The sequence below is a fragment of the Bombina bombina genome, chromosome 4, assembly GCF_027579735.1.
Source record: "Bombina bombina isolate aBomBom1 chromosome 4, aBomBom1.pri, whole genome shotgun sequence".
Classification (NCBI taxonomy): Eukaryota; Metazoa; Chordata; class Amphibia; order Anura; family Bombinatoridae; genus Bombina; species Bombina bombina.
In genome coordinates this window covers 1,127,238,606-1,127,258,495 of record NC_069502.1, presented here as the reverse complement: position 1 = coordinate 1,127,258,495, position 19,890 = coordinate 1,127,238,606, and the positions used below count along the sequence as shown (strand labels likewise).

General features: G+C 40.2%; 1 protein-coding gene across 1 annotated transcript in view; it reads right to left on the bottom strand.

The window, feature by feature from the left end:
• KCTD3 (potassium channel tetramerization domain containing 3) overlaps nucleotides 1–19,890 on the bottom strand; it is a 237,441-nt gene that overhangs the window by 144,897 nt on the left and 72,654 nt on the right. The window contains 1 exon segment of the mRNA XM_053712496.1: nucleotides 15,330–15,467. Within this exon segment, the coding sequence (XP_053568471.1) occupies nucleotides 15,330–15,467 (138 nt within the window).

The window sequence follows — 19,890 nt, the reverse complement described above, 5'->3', positions numbered from 1 at the left end:
CTGATAAATTCATTTCTTTCATATTAGCAAGAGTCCATGAGCTAGTGATGTATGGGATATACATTCCTACCAGGAGGGGCAAAGTTTCCCAAACCTCAAAATGCCTATAAATACACCCCTCACCACACCCACAAATCAATTTAACGAATAGCCAAGAAGTGGGGTGATAAAAAAAAAGTGCGAAAGCATATAAAATAAGGAATTGGAATAGTTGTGCTTTATACAAAAAAATCATAACCACCACAAAAAGGGTGGGCCTCATGGACTCTTGCTAATATGAAAGAAATGAATTTATCAGGTAAGTTCTTACATAAATTATGTTTTCTTTCATGTAATTAGCAAGAGTCCATGAGCTAGTGACGTATGGGATAATGACTACCCAAGATGTGGATCTTTCCACGCAAGAGTCACTAGAGAGGGAGGGATAAAATAAAGACAGCCAATTCCTGCTGAAAATAATCCACACCCAAAATAAAGTTTAATGAAAACATAAGCAGAAGATTCAAACTGAAACCGCTGCCTGAAGTACTTTTCTACCAAAAACTGCTTCAGAAGAAGAAAACACATCAAAATGGTAGAATTTAGTAAAAGTATGCAAAGAGGACCAAGTTGCTGCTTTGCAAATCTGATCAACCGAAGCCTCATTCCTAAACGCCCAGGAAGTAGAAACTGACCTAGTAGAATGAGCTGTAATCCTTTGAGGCGGAGTTTTACCCGACTCGACATAAGCATGGTGAATTAAGGATTTCAACCAAGATGCCAAAGAAATGGCAGAAGCTTTCTGACCTTTTCTAGAACCGGAAAAGATGACAAATAGACTAGAAGTCTTTCGGAAAGACTTAGTAGCTTCAACATAATATTTCAAAGCTCTAACAACATCCAAAGAATGCAACGATTTCTCCTTAGAATTCTTAGGATTAGGACATAATGAAGGAACCACAATTTCTCTACTAATGTTGTTGGAATTCACAACCTTAGGTAAAAATTCAAAAGAAGTTCGCAACACCGCCTTATCCTGATGAAAAATCAGAAAAGGAGACTCACAAGAAAGAGCAGATAATTCAGAGACTCTTCTGGCAGAAGAGATGGCCAAAAGGAACAAAACTTTCCAAGAAAGTAATTTAATGTCCAATGAATGCATGGGTTCAAAAGGAGGAGCTTGAAGAGCCCCCAGAACCAAATTCAAACTCCAAGGAGGAGAAATAAACTTAATGATAGGTTTTATACGAACCAAAGCTTGTACAAAACAATGAATATCAGGAAGATTAGCAATCTTTCTGTGAAAAAGAACAGAAAGAGCAGAGATTTGTCCTTTCAAGGAACTTGCGGACAAACCTTTATCTAAACCATCCTGAAGAAACTGTAAAATTCTCGGAATTCTAAAAGAATGCCAGGAAAAATGATGAGAAAGACACCAAGAAATATAAGTCTTCCAGACTCTATAATATATCTCTCTAGATACAGATTTACGAGCCTGTAACATAGTATTAATCACAGATTCAGAGAAACCTCTTTGACCAAGAATCAAGCGTTCAATCTCCATACCTTTAAATTTAAGGATTTGAGATCCTGATGGAAGAAAGGACCTTGCGACAGAAGGTCTGGTCTTAACGGAAGAGTCCACGGCTGGCAAGAGGCCATCCGGACAAGATCCGCATACCAAAACCTGTGAGGCCATGCTGGAGCTACCAGCAGAACAAACGAGCATTCCTTCAGAATCTTGGAGATTACTCTTGGAAGAAGAACTAGAGGCGGAAAGATATAGGCAGGATGATACTTCCAAGGAAGTGATAATGCATCCACTGCCTCCGCCTGAGGATCCCGGGATCTGGACAGATACCTGGGAAGTTTCTTGTTTAGATGAGAAGCCATCAGATCTATTTCTGGGAGTTCCCACATTTGAACAATCTGAAGAAATACCTCTGGGTGAAGAGACCATTCGCCCGGATGCAACGTTTGGCGACTGAGATAATCCGCTTCCCAATTGTCTATACCTGGGATATGAACCGCAGAAATTAGACAGGAGCTGGATTCCGCCCAAACCAGAATTCGAGATACTTCTTTCATAGCCAGAGGACTGTGAGTCCCTCCTTGATGATTGATGTATGCCACAGTTGTGACATTGTCTGTCTGAAAACAAATGAACGACTCTCTCTTCAGAAGAGGCCAAGACTGAAGAGCTCTGAAAATTGCACGGAGTTCCAAAATATTGATCGGTAATCTCACCTCCTGAGATTCCCAAACCCCTTGTGCCGTCAGAGACCCCCACACAGCTCCCCAACCTGTAAGACTTGCATCTGTTGAGATTATAGTCCAGGTCGGAAGAACAAAAGAAGCCCCCTGAATTAAACGATGGTGATCTGTCCACCACGTCAGAGAATGTCGTACAATCGGTTTTAAAGATATTAATTGAGATATTTTTGTGTAATCCCTGCACCATTGGTTCAGCATACAGAGCTGAAGAGGTCGCATGTGAAAACGAGCAAAGGGGATCGCGTCCGATGCAGCAGTCATAAGACCTAGAATTTCCATGCATAAGGCTACCGAAGGGAATGATTGTGACTGAAGGTTTCGACAAGCTGAAATCAATTTTAGACGTCTCTTGTCTGTCAAAGACAGAGTCATGGACACTGAATCTATCTGGAAACCCAAAAAGGTTACCCTTGTCTGAGGAATCAATGAACTTTTTAGTGAATTGATTCTCCAACCATGATCTTGAAGAAACAACACAAGTCGATTCGTATGAGATTCTGCTAAATGTGAAGACTGAGCAAGTACCAAGATATCGTCCAAATAAGGAAATACCACAATACCCTGTTCTCTGATTACAGACAGAAGGGCACCAAGAACCTTTGTAAAAATTCTTGGAGCTGTAGCTAGGCCAAACGGCAGAGCCACAAACTGGTAATGCTTGTCCAGGAAAGAGAATCTCAGGAACTGATAGTGAGCTGGATGAATCGGAATATGCAGATATGCATCCTGTAAATCTATTGTAGACATATAATGCCCTTGCTGAACAAAAGGCAAGATAGTCCTTACAGTTACCATTTTGAATGTTGGTATCCTTACATAACGATTCAATATTTTTAGATCCAGAACTGGTCTGAAGGAATTCTCCTTCTTTGGTACAATGAAGAGATTTGAATAAAACCCCAGCCCCTGTTCCAAAACTGGAATTGGCATAATTACTCCAGCCAACTCTAGATCTGAAACACATTTCAGAAATGCTTGAGCTTTCACTGGGTTTACTGGGACACGGGAAAGAAAAAATCTCTTTGCAGGAGGTCTTATCTTGAAACCAATTCTGTACCCTTCTGAAACAATGTTCTGAATCCAAAGATTGTTTACAGAATTGATCCAAATTTCTTTGAAAAAACGTAATCTGCCCCCTACCAGCTGAGCTGGAATGAGGGCCGCACCTTCATGTGGACTTAGAAGCTGGCTTTGCTTTTCTAGAAGGCTTGGATTTATTCCAGACTGGAGATGGTTTCCAAACTGAAACTGCTCCTGAGGATGAAGGATCAGACTTTTGTTCTTTGTTGAAACGAAAGGAACGAAAACGATTATTAGCCCTGTTTTTACCTTTAGATTTTTTATCCTGTGGTAAAAAAGTTCCTTTCCCACCAGTAACAGTTGAGATAATAGAATCCAACTGAGAACCAAATAATTTATTACCCTGGAAAGAAAGGGAAAGTAGAGTCGATTTAGAAGACATATCAGCATTCCAAGTTTTAAGCCATAAAGCTCTTCTAGCTAAAATAGCTAGAGACATAAACCTGACATCAACTCTGATAATATCAAAAATGGCATCACAGATAAAATGATTAGCATGTTGAAGAAGAATAATAATATTATGAGAATCATGATCTGTTACTTGTTGCGCTAAAGTTTCCAACCAAAAAGTTGAAGCTGCAGCAACATCAGCCAATGATATAGCAGGTTTAAGAAGATTACCTGAACACAGATAAGCTTTTCTTAGAAAGGATTCAATTTTCCTATCTAAAGGATCCTTAAAGGAAGTACCATCTGCCGTAGGAATAGTAGTACGTTTAGCAAGGGTAGAAATAGCCCCATCAACTTTAGGGATTTTGTCCCAAAACTCTAATCTGTCGGACGGCACAGGATATAATTGCTTAAAACGTTTAGAGGGAGTAAAAGAATTACCCAAATTATTCCATTCTCTGGAAATTACTTCAGAAATAGCACCAGGAACAGGAAAAACTTCTGGAATAACCACAGGAGATTTAAAGACCTTGTCTAAACGTTTAGATTTAGTATCAAGAGGACCAGAATCCTCAATTTCTAAAGCAATTAAAACTTCTTTAAGTAAAGAACGAATAAATTCCATTTTAAATAAATATGAAGATTTATCAGCATCAACCTCTGAGACAGGATCCTCTGAACCAGAAGAATCATTAGAATCAGAATGATGATGTTCATTTAAAAATTCATCTGGATAACGAGAAGTTTTAAAAGATTTTTTGTGTTTACTAGAAGGAGGAATAACAGACATAGCCTTCTTAATGGATTCATAAACAAAATCTCTTATGTTATCAGGAACACTCTGAACATTAGATGTTGTTGGAACTGCAACAGGTAATGGTACTTTACTAAAGGAAATATTATCTGCATTAACAAGTTTGTCATGACATTTAATACAAACAACAGCTGGAGGAACAGCTACCAAAAGTTTACAGCAGATACACTTAGCTTTGGTAGTTCCAGCACCAGACAGCGATTTTCCTGAAGTATCTTCTGACTCAGATGCAACGTGAGACATCTTGCAATATGTAAGAGAAAAAACAACATATAAAGCAAAATTGATCAAATTCCTTAAATGACAGTTTCAGGAATGGGAAAAAATGCCAAAGAACAAGCTTCTAGCAACCAGAAGCAATGAAAAATGAGACTTAAATAATGTGGAGACAAAAGCGACGCCCATATTTTTTTAGCGCCAAAAAAGACGCCCACATTATTTGGCGCCTAAATGCTTTTGGCGCCAAAAATGACGCCACATCCGGAACACCGACATTTTTGGCGCAAAAGAAAGTCAAAAAATGACACAACTTCCGACGACACGTATGACGCCGGAAACAGAAAAGATTTTTTGCGCCAAAAAAGTCCGCTCCAAGAATGACGCAATAAAATGAAGCATTTTCAGCCCCCGCGAGCCTAACAGCCCACAGGGAAAAAGTCAAATTTTTAAGGTAAGAAAAATGATTGATTCAAATGCATTTTCCCAAATATGAAACTGACTGTCTGAAAAAAAGGAATGTTGGACATTATGAGTCAAGGCAAATAAATGTTTGAATACATATATTTAGAACTTTAAAAAAGTGCCCAACCATAGCTTTAGAGTGTCACAGAAAATAAGACTTACTTACCCCAGGACACTCATCTACATGTTTGTAGAAAGCCAAACCAGTACTGAAACGAAAATCAGCAGAGGTAATGGTATATATATATATATATATATATATATATATATATATATATATATATATATATATAAGAGTATATCGTCGATCTGAAAAGGGAGGTAAGAGATGAATCTCTACGACCGATAACAGAGAACCTATGAAATAGACCCCGTAGAAGGAGATCATTGAATCAAACAGGCAATACTCTCCTCACATCCCTCTGACATTCACTGCACGCTGAGAGGAAAACCGGGCTCCAACCTGCTGCGGAGCGCATATCAACGTAGAATCTAGCACAAACTTACTTCACCACCTCCATAGGAGGCAAAGTTTGTAAAAACTGATTTGTGGGTGTGGTGAGGGGGTGTATTTATAGGCATTTTGAGGTTTGGGAAACTTTGCCCCTCCTGGTAGGAATGTATATCCCATACGTCACTAGCTCATGGACTCTTGCTAATTACATGAAAGAAATATATATATAGTACACATATTTTGAGCTGTATCTTTGGTACATTTACACTACAAGCTCCCTGGATTTACCTGCATGCATATGCACTAAGTGCAGGTTCTTTAAATTGTTCCGAATCAACTTCAAAACATTAGAGATTCCTTCTATCAAGTAATCGTGAGTACTGGTTCTTTGCAAAATACCTGTGATTGTACAGCTGAGTAACACTGAAGGTAAACGTCCGGCTATTGAACATCCTGTCTTGCATAGTAAGAAGGTGTAGCTCGGGACTTCTCTACATATTGTGATGAGTATCACTTTTTTACTCAGCTAAAAATATCGCTATCGTTGGAGGTGATCACACATTAAACGTTATTTTACACTTATATTCCACTGGAAATAATTAATACATTCCTTCGGAACTGTGACATACGTATTATTTCTTTTTTTAAGTGTACATAGTACACCGATGGTCAGGTGGTATTTTTAGGTGGCAGGCTTACGTATTCATATTATTGTCTTATCTATATGTATAATCTGTACTTTTTATGAATCCTTGGGAGATGTCACAATTATAGCTCAATAGTGTTTTTTATACCAAATCCATACTCTAATATATGTTTTACTGCATTGAATGTATGCTCTATTTATTTTAGGATTGCTACATTTTATATCTTCATCGGCCTTGCTTGTTATTTAGCAATCTTACCTGTCAACATTAAATAATATTGTCTTTCCTTTTGAGGCATTGCGTTTGTTACGCTTATGTGAGATAGAAGTATAGCCATCCTCCGTGTTACGGCACTTTTTAGCCATCATATTATTGATTAGCACATTTATTATTAGGACCCACATTCTTTATCATGCATACATATTATTCATGTGAATAATTTGTTCCTTATTTCCTCACCAGTATGTTATATATACATTGATAGATTGCTACTGGCTTAGCTTGTTTTTTTAACCAGAGCTTCTGTGTTCTCTTCGCACACTATTTATATTTTCCTTTATTTATTTTTCCTTCTTTAAGTATTACGCTGGCTACGCCACTGCCAGAATTTCTGTCACTATTTAGTACTTGCACTATATCACTGAGAATAGATTGGCATGAGGAACATTATTTTACCAATGCACTTTTATTCGGATCTTTGAACCACCGGCTCCTCATAGTTTTACCGTGTGACATACACTTCAACGTATTATCAGTACCTATTTAGGTTTCAACCTCCACATATATTAGAAGCTAATTTAGGCTGTTTTGATACACAGTATATTTAGATTGGGGTTTATTAAATATAATCTATATACACATATTGTCCACTTTGTTTTACACTGCGCTTTTAGCGCTGTCCTTTTTCTTTCTAGCGTACTTTTACAGGAATCAATCCGGCTATGAAAATATATGAAGGGCATGAGCTGCTGCTTACTTCCGCATTTGGATCAGCACGAAAGATCAGAATGTACATCCCTAAATGAAAAAACTATTTTTTTTTCTTTCCTGATTCAGATAGAGTACGTGATTGTAAATAACTTTCAAATGTACTTCAATTAGCAAATGTGTTTTGTTATCATGATATCCTTTGTTGAAAAAAATACCTAGGTAGACTCAGGAGCTACTGATTGGTCGCTGCACATATATGGCTCACCCACATTCAGCTACCTTCCAGTAATACATTGCTACATATTTAACAAAGGATACCAAGAAAATTAATCAAAATATATAAAGTTATGTTTCTCGAAGGGTATTTTTGTGGATATATACTATGTACAATATAATACACCTACATATATGTATATTGATCACATTGTACTGTGTTAAACATAAAAAGTTTTTATTTTTAACTTTATATATACTATGGCTTCCATGGTAACTGAGCTAATGGGAATTTCACACACTTGGTATCAATTACCACACCTCCAATCATAGCTCACAATGTGTTTTAAAAAGCAAGTGTATTTTTACTCTTTGTACAATAGCCTGAGGAAACAGCCCTAAGGTGGCTGAGAAACGCGATGCTTTTATTAAAGTTTGTTTTATACTATACGCTTGCTGCTGTTTAGATTGCACTTTTTATTCCATCACCTGCAATTGCTGTGTCTGACCTGTTTATCACCTTGAACCAGTCAGCTGGGCGGCTGAGAAGCTCCAGCCTGCTCATATTGCACCTGGAGGTGCGTTGGTATATTTGAGTGTGTTTTTCACATTACATGCTACTTTAAACCAAACTGTGCTGGGCCATGTTGGTTTTGTTTGTTTTCATTTAGGAATATATCGATATATCCTTTGCCGGGACTTCACTTCAGACATTTGGTCGCTATTACACAGTTAGCTGGACAACTGTGAGGTTCCAGTCTGCCTGTTTGCACCTCTATGGTGCTATCTTCTTGTGAGTAGCCCTTTTTTCTCATTCATATCCCGATTGTGTTGATGGTACTAGGCCATTGGACGCCTCTGTGTTTTCTCCTTCCAGATCGTTTGAATTCCCAGGATCCTGACCTTCCTATGACAGAGAGCTGCATCTACTCCCCCTGGAGTATTTTTTTGGACTTTTTATATGATTATTATCACTTGTTTTATAATAGTTTGGTGACATTTTGTTTATTTTATTTTATGTTATTGTATATTGCATATTTGTAAAGAGCGCCCCCTAGAGGAAATTTGTGCAAGCACATTTTTTTATTTTTTTCAAAGTTGTTTCTCACCTTCCAAATCTCAGAAAAGCCACATCCTCCTCACTGCCTAGTTTTCCTGGCATACAGCAGAACAGAGACATGTTGTCCAATTGACTAGCAAACGTGATCTAAGCTTAATTCTTCAGTTCTTTCTCTGCTCCTAGCCTAAGCACTTATGTAGCTATATGGACAATGCTCATTTTCTATTACACACATCTAGTAGAAAAGCAGTACTAATTTATTTAACCCTTTCTCTCTTCCAATTTTTCATGCAGAAAATAAGGTGTTAAAGGCCAGATTACAAGTGGAGCACTAAATATTGCTTTCGTAAAATCGATATTTGTGCTCCACTGAGCAATACCAGCTCACAGTAATGTGCGAACATGAGAACTAGAGCAGCGAAGGGGCTAAGCAGCAAATATATATATATGTGTGTGTATATAAAGTGGGTAAAGAGAAAATATGGCCTGAGAGAGAAGAGAGAGGGTAAAAAGAGAGATTGAAGAGTGGAGTGAGTTGATAGATAGTTAAGAGCAAAAATGGAGAGATGATGATAATTATAAAAGAAAAAAAAATCTCTAGGTCTGCTATAACCTTCCATGACTGTCAGCACTCTCTGCATTCTCTCAGTTCAACAACTTCCTTTTTCTATCCAGCTGTTGTCTTCCCCAGAATCCCTTCTAATAAATATATATATATATCTCACACACACATACAGTATCTCACAAATGTGAGTACACCCCTCACATTTTTGTAAATATTTAATTATACCTTTTCACGTGACAACACTGAAGAAATGACACTTTGCTACAATGTAAAGTAGTGCGTGTACAGACTGTATAAAAGTGTAAATTTGCCGTCCCCTTAAAATAACTCAATACAGCCATTAATGTCTAAACCATTGGCAACAAAAGTGAGTACATCTAAATTGGGCCCAAAGTGTCAATATTTTGTGTGGCCATCATTTTCCAGCACAGTCTTAACCCTCCTGGGCATGGAATTCACCAGAGCTTCACAGGTTGACACTACAGTAGTTTTCCACTCCTCCATGATGGCATCACCGAGCTGGTGGATGTTAGAGACCTTGCACTCCCCCACCTTCCGTTTGAGGATGCCCTACAGATGCTCAATAGGGTTTCGGTCTGGAGACATGCTTGGCCAGTCCATCACCTTTACCCTCAGCTCCTTTAACAAGGCAGTGGTTGTCTTGGAGGTGTGTTTGGGTCGTTATGTTGGAATACTGTCCTGCGGCCCAGTCTCTGAAGGAAGGGGATCATGCTCATGCTCTGCTTCAGTAAGTCAAAGTACATGTTGACATTCATGGTTCCCTCAATGAACTGTAGATCCCCAGTGCCAACAGCACTCATGCAGGCCCAGACCATGACACTCCCACCACCATGCTTGACTGTAGGCAAGACACACTTGTCTTTGTACTCCTCACCTGGTTGCCGCCACACATGCTTAACACCATCTGAACCAAATAAGTTTATCTTGGTTTCATCGGAACACAGGACATGGTTCCAGTACTCCATGTCCTTAGTCTACTTGCCTTCAGCAAACTGTTTGCAGGCTTTCTTGTGCATCATCTTTAGAAGAGACTTCCTTCTGGGACAACAGCAATGCAGACCAATTTGATGCAGTGTGCGGCGTATGGTCTGAGCATTGACCCCCCACCCCTTCAACCTCTGCAGCAATGCTGGCAGCACTCAGATGTCTATTTCCCCAAAGACATCCTCTGGATATGACACTGAGCATGTGCACTCAACCTCTTTGGTCAACCATAGCAAGGACTGTTCTGAGTGGAACCTGTCCTGTGAAACCGCTGTATGGTCTAAACCACTGTGCTGCAGCTCAGTTTCAGGGTCTTGGCAATCTTCTTATAGCCTAGGTCAACTTTATGTAGAGCAACAATTATTTTTTCAGATCCTCAGAGAGTCCTTTGCCATGAGGTGCCATGTTGAACTACCAGTGACCAGTATGAGAGAGTGTAAGAGAGATAACACCAAATTTAACACACGTTCTCCCCATTCACACCTGAGACCCTTGCTCATCATTAGGCACGCAGGCACCCCAGAAATGAGTTCCGTTTGCCTAATGGTGCACAGGCACCCTGAGAAAGTGGCCCCTGCTCTCTTCATAGGTGAAGGCATACTGAGAAAGTGGCCACTGCTAGCTAATAGGCTTCGAGGCATTCCAGGAAAGTGTCCACTGCTCACTAAAACACAGTCAAAGTGGCCACTGCTTGCCAAGTGGCTACCCGGCACCCCTGGAAAGTTGCAATTGCTTGCCAATAGGCTCCCAGACACCCCAGAAAATTGGTCACCTGATCGCCATTAGGCACCCAGAAAAGTGTCCTCCTACAAGCCAATAGTTGCCCAGGCACCCCGAGAAAATGGACCCTGCTCATCTAATAGGCACAGATACACCCCATAAAAGTGGCCCCTGTTTTCCAAAAGGTACCCAGGCTTAAGTGAAAAATGGCCCTACTAGCCAATAGAAGTCCAGGCACCCTGGGAAAGTTACCCCTGTTTGCCTATAGCTGCCTAGGAACCCTTGAGGAAAGTGGCCCCTGCTTGACAATAGGCATCAAAGCACCCCAGGAAAGTGGATCCTGCTCACCAAAACATGCTCAAGCACTCTGGGACTGCTTTTACTGGTTGCCTATGTGCTTATTGACGTGCAGGGGCCACTTTTCCAGAGGGCCTGTGCACCAATTAGTAAGGAGGGACCACTTTCCTTGAGGGGCAGACAGGGCCCACTTTCCAGGGATTCCTGGGCCCCCCTATTTAGTGAGAAGGGAACACTTTCCCAGTGTACCTGGGTGAGTATTGGTGAGCAGGCAACCCTTTCCTGGGGTGTCTGGGCATATACTGGTAAGCAAAGGCAACCGACACTGCCTATTATCAAGCAAGGGCCACTTTCCCAGAGTATCTGGGCTTCTATTAACAAGCAGGGGCCATTTTCCCAGAGGACCTGGGCACATATTGGAAACCAGGGGCAAATTCCTTGAGGGTTCCTAGGAAACTATTGACAAAGAGGACCCACTTTCATGGGGGTCCCTGGGCACCTATTGACAAACTGGGTCCAAATTCTGGGAGTGTTTGGGCACCTATTAATGAGCAGAGGCCACTTTCCTGGGGCGTCTGGGCACATCTTCTTTGAGGGTTCCTATTGGCAAGAACTGTATTGAAATGGAGATGTGCATTGACAAGACATTATTAGTTAGTGTTTTAAGTCTTATGCGAGAAAATACTTAATTTTTGAAAATTTTAGTGAGGGAGTGGTCAGATACAAGTAAGTAAAAAAAAAACAACACAACAAAGCAATTCAGTTAGGGGATCTCATAGTGACATTATGCAACGTCTTTCACACTGTCTGACCTGTCCACAAAAACTCCAATTTCCATGGATAACTATTGAGCCAAGTCTAAAGCACTGTCCATGGCGTCATTTTAGGACGACGACCACTGCGGCTCTGATTATTGGTACTATGGCTCGTTCTATACCTCCTGATTACTGCTACAACTGTGTTTAAACTGATTTTTACTCGGTTACTACTCTTCTAGTAGCCTTTTCCATCTTTGTGAAGTCTCACAGACAGATTTTTCAATTCCTCTGGCAATTATTTTCCATATGGAGCTATTATACAGACATGCAGATAGACAGAGCCCTTAGGTCCAAAAATGAGAACGTTCTGGTGTTCACAGGTCATTTTATAACCATAAATAAAGAGAAGCGTTCAACCTGGGAATGAACAATAGCATAATAGCTTGTTCTAGGGCTATTTACCACCCAAGAAGCAGCTTCTTTTTGCTCAACATGTGACTTTCACAGAGAAGAACTTTCCTAAAGCATATCAGTCTGATCCTGACTTCACAGTACAGTACAGCCCCGAAATACCAGGCAATCCCTCTCTGAACGAGAGAAACTGCAAAACCCCAGACATACGTTTTGGCCTATTGTGGGCCTCGTCAGTGAGGTGCAGCCATATCCCTCTAGGCACACTGAGCAACGGAGGCTGCTTCTTGGGTGGTAACTAGCCCTAGAACAAGCTATTATGCTATTGTTTGTCCCCAGGTTGAGCGCTTCTCTCTTTTTATTTATGCTAATTATGACACTTAGGGAAGTCTTCCTAAGTGTGGGGCGGGAATCCAGACGTGGACCCGTTGCTCAGTGTGCCTATAGGGATATGGCTGCACCTCACTGACGAGGCCCACAATAGGCCGAAACATACGTCTGGGGTTTTGCAGTTTCTCTCGTTCAGAGAGGGATTGCCTGGTATTTCGGGGCTGGACTGCACTGTGGGGTCAGGATCAGAATGATATGCTACAGGAAAGTTTTTCTCTGTGAAAGGAACATGTTGAGCAAAAAGAGGATGCTTCTTGGGTGGTAACTAGCCATAGAACAAGCTATTATGCTATTGTTCGTTCCCAGGTTGAGCGCTTCTCTTTATTTATGCATTTTATAACCATGTTCATGCAATTAGGCTAATTGGGAATCACAGGTGTACTCAATTTTGTTTCAATAATTTAAATTGTGTGTCAGTATTTACTTTTGTTGCATTGAGTTTCTAATTTGGGGCCTGCATTTTCAATATAGTCTTTAAGAATTTGTTTTTGATTGTTCAGAAAAGGAAACACTCTACTTGTTAACGAAGAAATAATGTAATTATTGAGAGGTGTTAGAATTTTGAATCATTTGACATTTAAAGGGACAGTCTAGTATAAATTAAACTTTCATTATTCAGATAGGACTTTTAATTTTAATTGACTTTCCAATTTACTTTTATCATCAAATTTGCTTTTTTCTCTTGGTATTCTTAGTTTAAACTAAACATAGGTAGGCTCATATGCTAATTTCTAAGCCTTTGAGGGCTGCCTCTTATCACATGCTTTTAAATCTCTTTTCAACACAAAGAGACAGAAAGTACACGTGGGCTATATAGATAACACTGTGTTCAGGCACAGGGGGTTATTTAAGATCTAGCACAATACAATGCTAAATTTAAGACAATAGATAGTAAACAGTCACAGTCATGTGATCAGGGGGCTGGAAGAAGGTTCCTAGATACAAGGAAATCACAAAGGTAAAAAGTACATTAATATAACTGTGTTGGTTATGCAAAACTGGGGAATGAGTAATAAAGGGATTATCTATCTTTTAAAACAATAACAATTCTATGGTTGACGGTCCCTTTAAGTGATGTTGCACAGGGGTGTACTCACTTCTGAGAAAATATATATGAAGATTACATACATACATACATACATACATACACACACGGTAGTCCTTTTAGGCAGGGCAAGCGTGACACCAGCCCCGGGCCCCGCACAATGGATGCATACGGTTGGGACCCTAGGGGGAGAATCACATTAGCTGGCAGGCTGTTTTTCAACATCTACGTCTGATGTCATCTGCAGCAAATTATAGCCTCCAGAAGCATAAAGAAGAGGTGCACAGACAATACAGAGCAAGTTGGATTGATGCTGAGAACAGCTAAAAGTAACAGTTTATTTTATTGCCCCCATCCCTGTGCATGGACTTCTGTGGAGACAAACAGAAGATGGGAAGAGCAGAGCAGTGATGCAGACCAGCAGTAGAGCTGTCACTTGTGATCTGGTATATTTCAAATTGACCTCTATGTAAGTAAGAGACAATCTTGAACACCTTTCCCTTTTAGCATCCAAATAAATAAGTATAGCTTGTCAGGTCAGATATTTGCCTTTAAAGCTTCATTGTGTGTGATCTATGCATGCTGTGACCCCTGGTAACTGAGGTGATGCCAGACATTTCATGCAATTGCTTCTTAACCCCCGGGCTTCAAAAATGGAGAGTACTTACAGTGAGGCTATTTGCCTATAGGTTTTATTTTATTATGTTACTGTAGGACTAATTATTAAAATTTCACATAAGTTATCTCATATGTATATGTGTTTTAATGAAAATAAAATATATGTAATTGTACTACTGAAAAAACTAAATCTACTATATAAACTGTAAGAAAGCCGAGTGTTACACTGTAGGAAGCAGCTGTTGATTGGCATATGTACACAGATATATAAGTAAGTCAGAGAAACAGAACTCAATTACATTTAAAAAAAATAATTCATGAAAATGTTGGATTTTACTACAACTGTCAAATAAGAATATATTTATAAAAACACAACACTAACAAACATACTGAACTAATGCTTTGAGCTCGTGTTTGACAATATTTAAGTTAGCTGCATTCTCTATAGTTAAAGGAACACTAAAGTGAAAAATTAATTTTCATAATTCAGATATAACAAGCAATTTTAAAGAGACTTTCCAGTTTCCTTCCATTATCAAATTGTGCAGTTTTCATATGCATACATTCTGAGGCACCAGCTACTTACTAAGCAGGAGTTCACAATGTATACATATACGAGTCTGTGATTGGTTGATAGCTGTCACGTGATACTGACAGCCAGCAAATTGAACAAAATTTTGAAATGTCAGGGGAAACCCCCCCCCCCCCCCCAAAAAAACATACTGCTCATTTAAAATTCCTTTTTATTTAAAGTGCCTTTTTATTGTGTGTTTGTTGGTTATACAATTATATTGTATTGAATGGTCTTTTAACCAGGCTTGGATGTCAAATGGTGATTCTCAAAGCCCTTGCAGTCACACAGTAAGAAAACAAAAAGGATTCAGCAGGGTGAAATAGATCTGGTTCCTACAATATTGTGTTATCTGATGAAATAACCTAAATTGTGGGGAGCTGAGAGTCACAAATCTCACACAACATGTAATGGAGATAATACATACCAAGTTTAACCATTCCCTCTGCAGCTGCAAGTGTTGGTTGCAGAGCACTGGTTTGGCCAGCTGCTTCACCCGCTCTTTGCCCTGTACTGACATCTGCTGAAGAGGGCGCATCACATGTAAACTTACGGCTAGGAATTGCTGGGAGGTAAAAAACAGTAAAATTAATAAGTTTAATCACAGCAAAATAGCTTGTATTGTATTTATGTTTAGGTATTGCTGAGTGGCATTGGATAAACTACATATGTATCACATAATTTAATAATTCAATTGAGCTAATATCTACTTGATATGAATTGATTCGGCTATAGCCACAGCAGAAATTGTAAAATACCTGAAATCAAACTTTTCAGCCTAGACCCCTCTGCCTCTCCCCACTCACTATGCAGATTACACTGTGATGTATATCTAAATAACTCAATAACTAAATAAAAGAATTGCCCTGACATGGTACCAAGATCAGGATGCTACCTGGGGTGAGAGACGCTGAGTCTGTACTTTAGTGGAGATATGCTCAGAATCCCAGGATATTGTAAGTTAACAGATACATGTGAAAATCAACATGATGATTCACTAGGTCCTCTTTGAAGTCACAAGACACATTTTGTCGGGAAACAAAGAAAGACACTTGCAGGCATGTGGAAATGCTGTGACTTAATCTTCATAATAATTTAAAATGCTCAGATCATATTGAAAACATCTATATATATTGATCTGAAAATTATACTATATTGAATAAAATGTCTGCTGTATTGAATAATTAGCTGCATTGGTAAAATTTAAATGTGTTCCAAAATTTTAGAATAATAACACTGCTTCTTTTATTTCAGACATCTGATTAGACAGAAAATTCCCAATGCGAAGGGATACACATGCAATAAGTTGCTCAATGAATTATAACTTATTCGTGTTTTCATGCATTCAAAATAACTATCAGGAGATGTACTAACTATGGGTTATATTTATATTGAAATGTAATGAGACTCCAATTAGCATGTTTTACTAGAGAATTGATAAGTATGCCATGTGTGGTCTTGAATTGTGCATCTTCAGTAGTATGAAATAGTCACACATATGTTGAACAGATACGTTTATTGAGTAAGGTAATATAAGTGTATTAAATGAGCACTTTAAAATATATGTATTTCTTTTACAAGATACGACGAGTCCACGGATTTCATCCTTACTTGTGGGATATCGCCTCCTGGTCAGCAGGAGGCGGCAAAAAGCACCACAGCAGAGCTGTATATATAGCTTCTCCCTTCCCTCCCACCCCAGTCATTCTCTTTGCCTGTGTTAGTGATAGGAAGAGGTAAAGTGAGGTGTTAGTTTAGATTCTTCAATCAAGAGTTTTTTTATTTTTAAAATGGTACCAATGTGTGCTATTTTACTTTAGGGTGTAGCCATATTCCTTGTCAGCCTCTAGAGTAGAGCTACAGGTGGCTTTAAAGCAATGGGAACTAGTGGGGTTTTAGCCTCACTGCGCCTCCCATACTTGTGCTGCCCTTATGTTGATGGTTTCAGAGAATATTAACTGAGCCCTTATGTGTTCACAGAGCTGCAGGAGAGAAGAAGACCTCTTGGAACTGTGAAACTTTCATGCTGTTACTCAGCATTGAGGTAAGTGCAGTCTTTATTTCTGGGGCTTGCAGCATATCTCAGAATCGACTGTGCATCTCTCATCTGTTGGGGACTATGGGCCCTGAAGGCTGTCCTAGTAACAGGGTGTGGGTTCTCATGGGACATACAAGGTAGACCATGCTTACCGACAGACTATTTTCTCAGTCTGTACTGGTCGTTAATAACGTTGACCTGGATACACTGTCATGCTTGTTTTTAGGTACCGGGTAATTGAAATGATACTGGTCTTTAAACAAGGGGACTTAGGGCTGACGCTGGGAGAGTGTGTTTAGAGTGATAATAGACTCCGGTACATGGCTGTAGTAGACATTTTTTTTGTACGATCGGACTGTGTGTTAGGTCGCGCCCATGATGGGTGGGGTTTACTCTTTGGCGCGCTTTGCACAATAGACGCACAGTTTCTTTTCAGGAGAAGTCGGAAGCGGCTGTTCATGCAGACATCACGAGTGGCACCTTAACCGCATGGTTTGCAAATAAAGCAAGCGGTTTTGGGTGTCGTGGCCCGACGTCCTGATTTGTGCCTAGAAAGGTCGGCGGACCATGGGGTCAGGTAGGCGCCTCAGCAGAGCTGTTGAGGCGAGGTGCTCTAGTGTGCAGCAGTTAGTTGACAAGTTTTTCCTATGCTTCAAAAACTGTCATTTTATTTTTTAAAGGGACAGTACTATCAGAATTATATTGTACTGTTTCTCCTTTCCACTTGTTATTTGGTGAACCGTTTATTGGGGTTTTTATTTTTATGTAAAATTGTACAATAAAAATTAAATTTTTCCTAATCTGTCAGTATGGATTCAGATATCCAGACTGTAGCTTGCTTCATGTGTTTGACTGCCACTGTGGAACCTCTGGTTCCTTTTTGCCCCTCCTGTTGTGAGAGGGCCTTACATTATAGAGACAGAATTATTGATAATCCTTTACCTAAGGCAGATGCTTCTCAGGAGTCTATAGAAGAGATGCAAGGTATGCCGCAGCTTTCTCCCCAAGCGTCACAGTCCCTAACGCCCGCACAAGCAGGGTCATGTATTTCCCCAGTATCTGCAGCGTTTACATTAAAAGACATTGCTGCAGTGATGTCCTCTACATTTTCTAATGCGTTATCCAACCTTCCTATTGTGCACGGCAAGCGTACAAGAAGGGACACCTATGTGGACACGTATGCCACTGATTCCATGCTGGCAATTTCGGATGCACCCTCCAGGGGCTCTGAGTTAGAGGTACTCTCTGAGGGTGAACTCTCTGAAGCAGGGAGTGCTTTGCCCTTGGCTGACCCTGATGTGGTTTCTTTCAGGTTTAAGCTTGAACACCTCCGTTTATTGCTGAGAGAGGTGTTGGTTACTTTGGATGACTGTGACTCAATCATAGTCCCGCCAGAGAAATTGAGTAAGTTAGACAAATATTTAGAAGTTCCTTTTTACTCAGATGTCTTTCCAGTTTCTAAAAGGACTTCAGAGATCATTGCAAAGGAATGGGGAAGACCTGGTATTCCTTTTTCTCCTTCGCCCTTATTTAAAAAGATGTATCCTATAGCCGATGCTATTAGGGATTCTTGGCAGACGGTCCCCAAGGTAGAGGGGGCTATTTCTACCCTGGCCAAGCGAACTAATATTCCTATCAAGGATAGCTGTGCTTTTAAAGACCCTATGGATAAGAAGTTAGAGGGTCTTCTTAAGAAAGTTTACATCCACCAGGGATTTCTTTTACAGCCGGCGGCCTGCATTGTTACTGTGACTAGTGCGGCTGCTTTCTGGTTTGATGCTCTAGAAGAGTCTCTTAAGACAGAGACCCCCTTGGAAGAGATACAGGATCGGATTAAATCTCTTAAGTTAGCCCATTTGTTTATTACGAATGCTTCTCTGCAGATTACCAAGTTGGCGGCTAAGAGTTCGGGCTTTGACATCAGCACGCAGGGCTTTATGGTTGAAATCTTGATCTGCGGATGTGTCATCCAAGTCTAAACTTTTGGCTATTCCTTACAAGGGGAAGACCCTGTTCGGGCCTGACTTGAAGGAAATTATTTCTGACATAACGGGAGGTAAGGGTCATCTCCTCCCTCAGGATAAGAAGTCCAAACAAAGAGGGAGACAGAGTAATTTTCGTTCCTTTCTAAATTTCAAGGGAGTTCCCTCTTCCCTAAACAGGAAGGGGATTATCCACAAAACAAGTCCACTTGGAGACCCGCCCAGTCTTGGAGCAAGGGTAAGCAATCCAAGAAGCCGGCTGCCACTACCAAGTCGGCATGAAGGGTCGGCCCCCGATCCAGGACCGGATCTTGTAGGGGCAGACTTTCTCTCTTTGTCCAGGCTTGGATAAGAGACGTTCAGGATCCCTGGAAATAGAAATTGTGTCTCAGGGGTATCAGTTGGAGTTTAAAAATTCCTCCCCCAGGGAAATGTTTCTCCTTTCACGATTATCTGTAGACCAGATAAAGAGAGAGGCGTTCTTACGATGTGTAAGATCTCTCCTTATTGGGAGTAATATGTCCCGTTCCAATACAGGAACAGGGACGAGGGTTTTATTCAAATATCTTTGTAGTACCCAAAAAAGAGGGAACGTTCCGTCCTATTTTAGACCTCAAGAGTCTAAACAAGTTTCTCAGAGTTCCATCCTTCAAGATGGAAACTATTCGTACTATTCTTCCTTTGATCCAGGAGGGTCAATTTATGACTACCGTGGATCTAAAGGATGCATATCTTCATGTTCCTATCCACAGAGATCATCACAAGTTCCTGAGGTTTGCCTTTCTGCACAAACATTTTCAGTTCGTGGCTCTTCCTTTCGGTCTGGCCACGGCACCCAGAATTTTCACAAAGGTTCTGGGGTCTCTGCTGGCGGTTCTAAGACCGCGGGGCATTGTTGTGGCGCCTTATCTGGACAATATTCTGATCCAGGTGTCGTCTTATCAGCTAGCAAAGTCTCATACCAACAT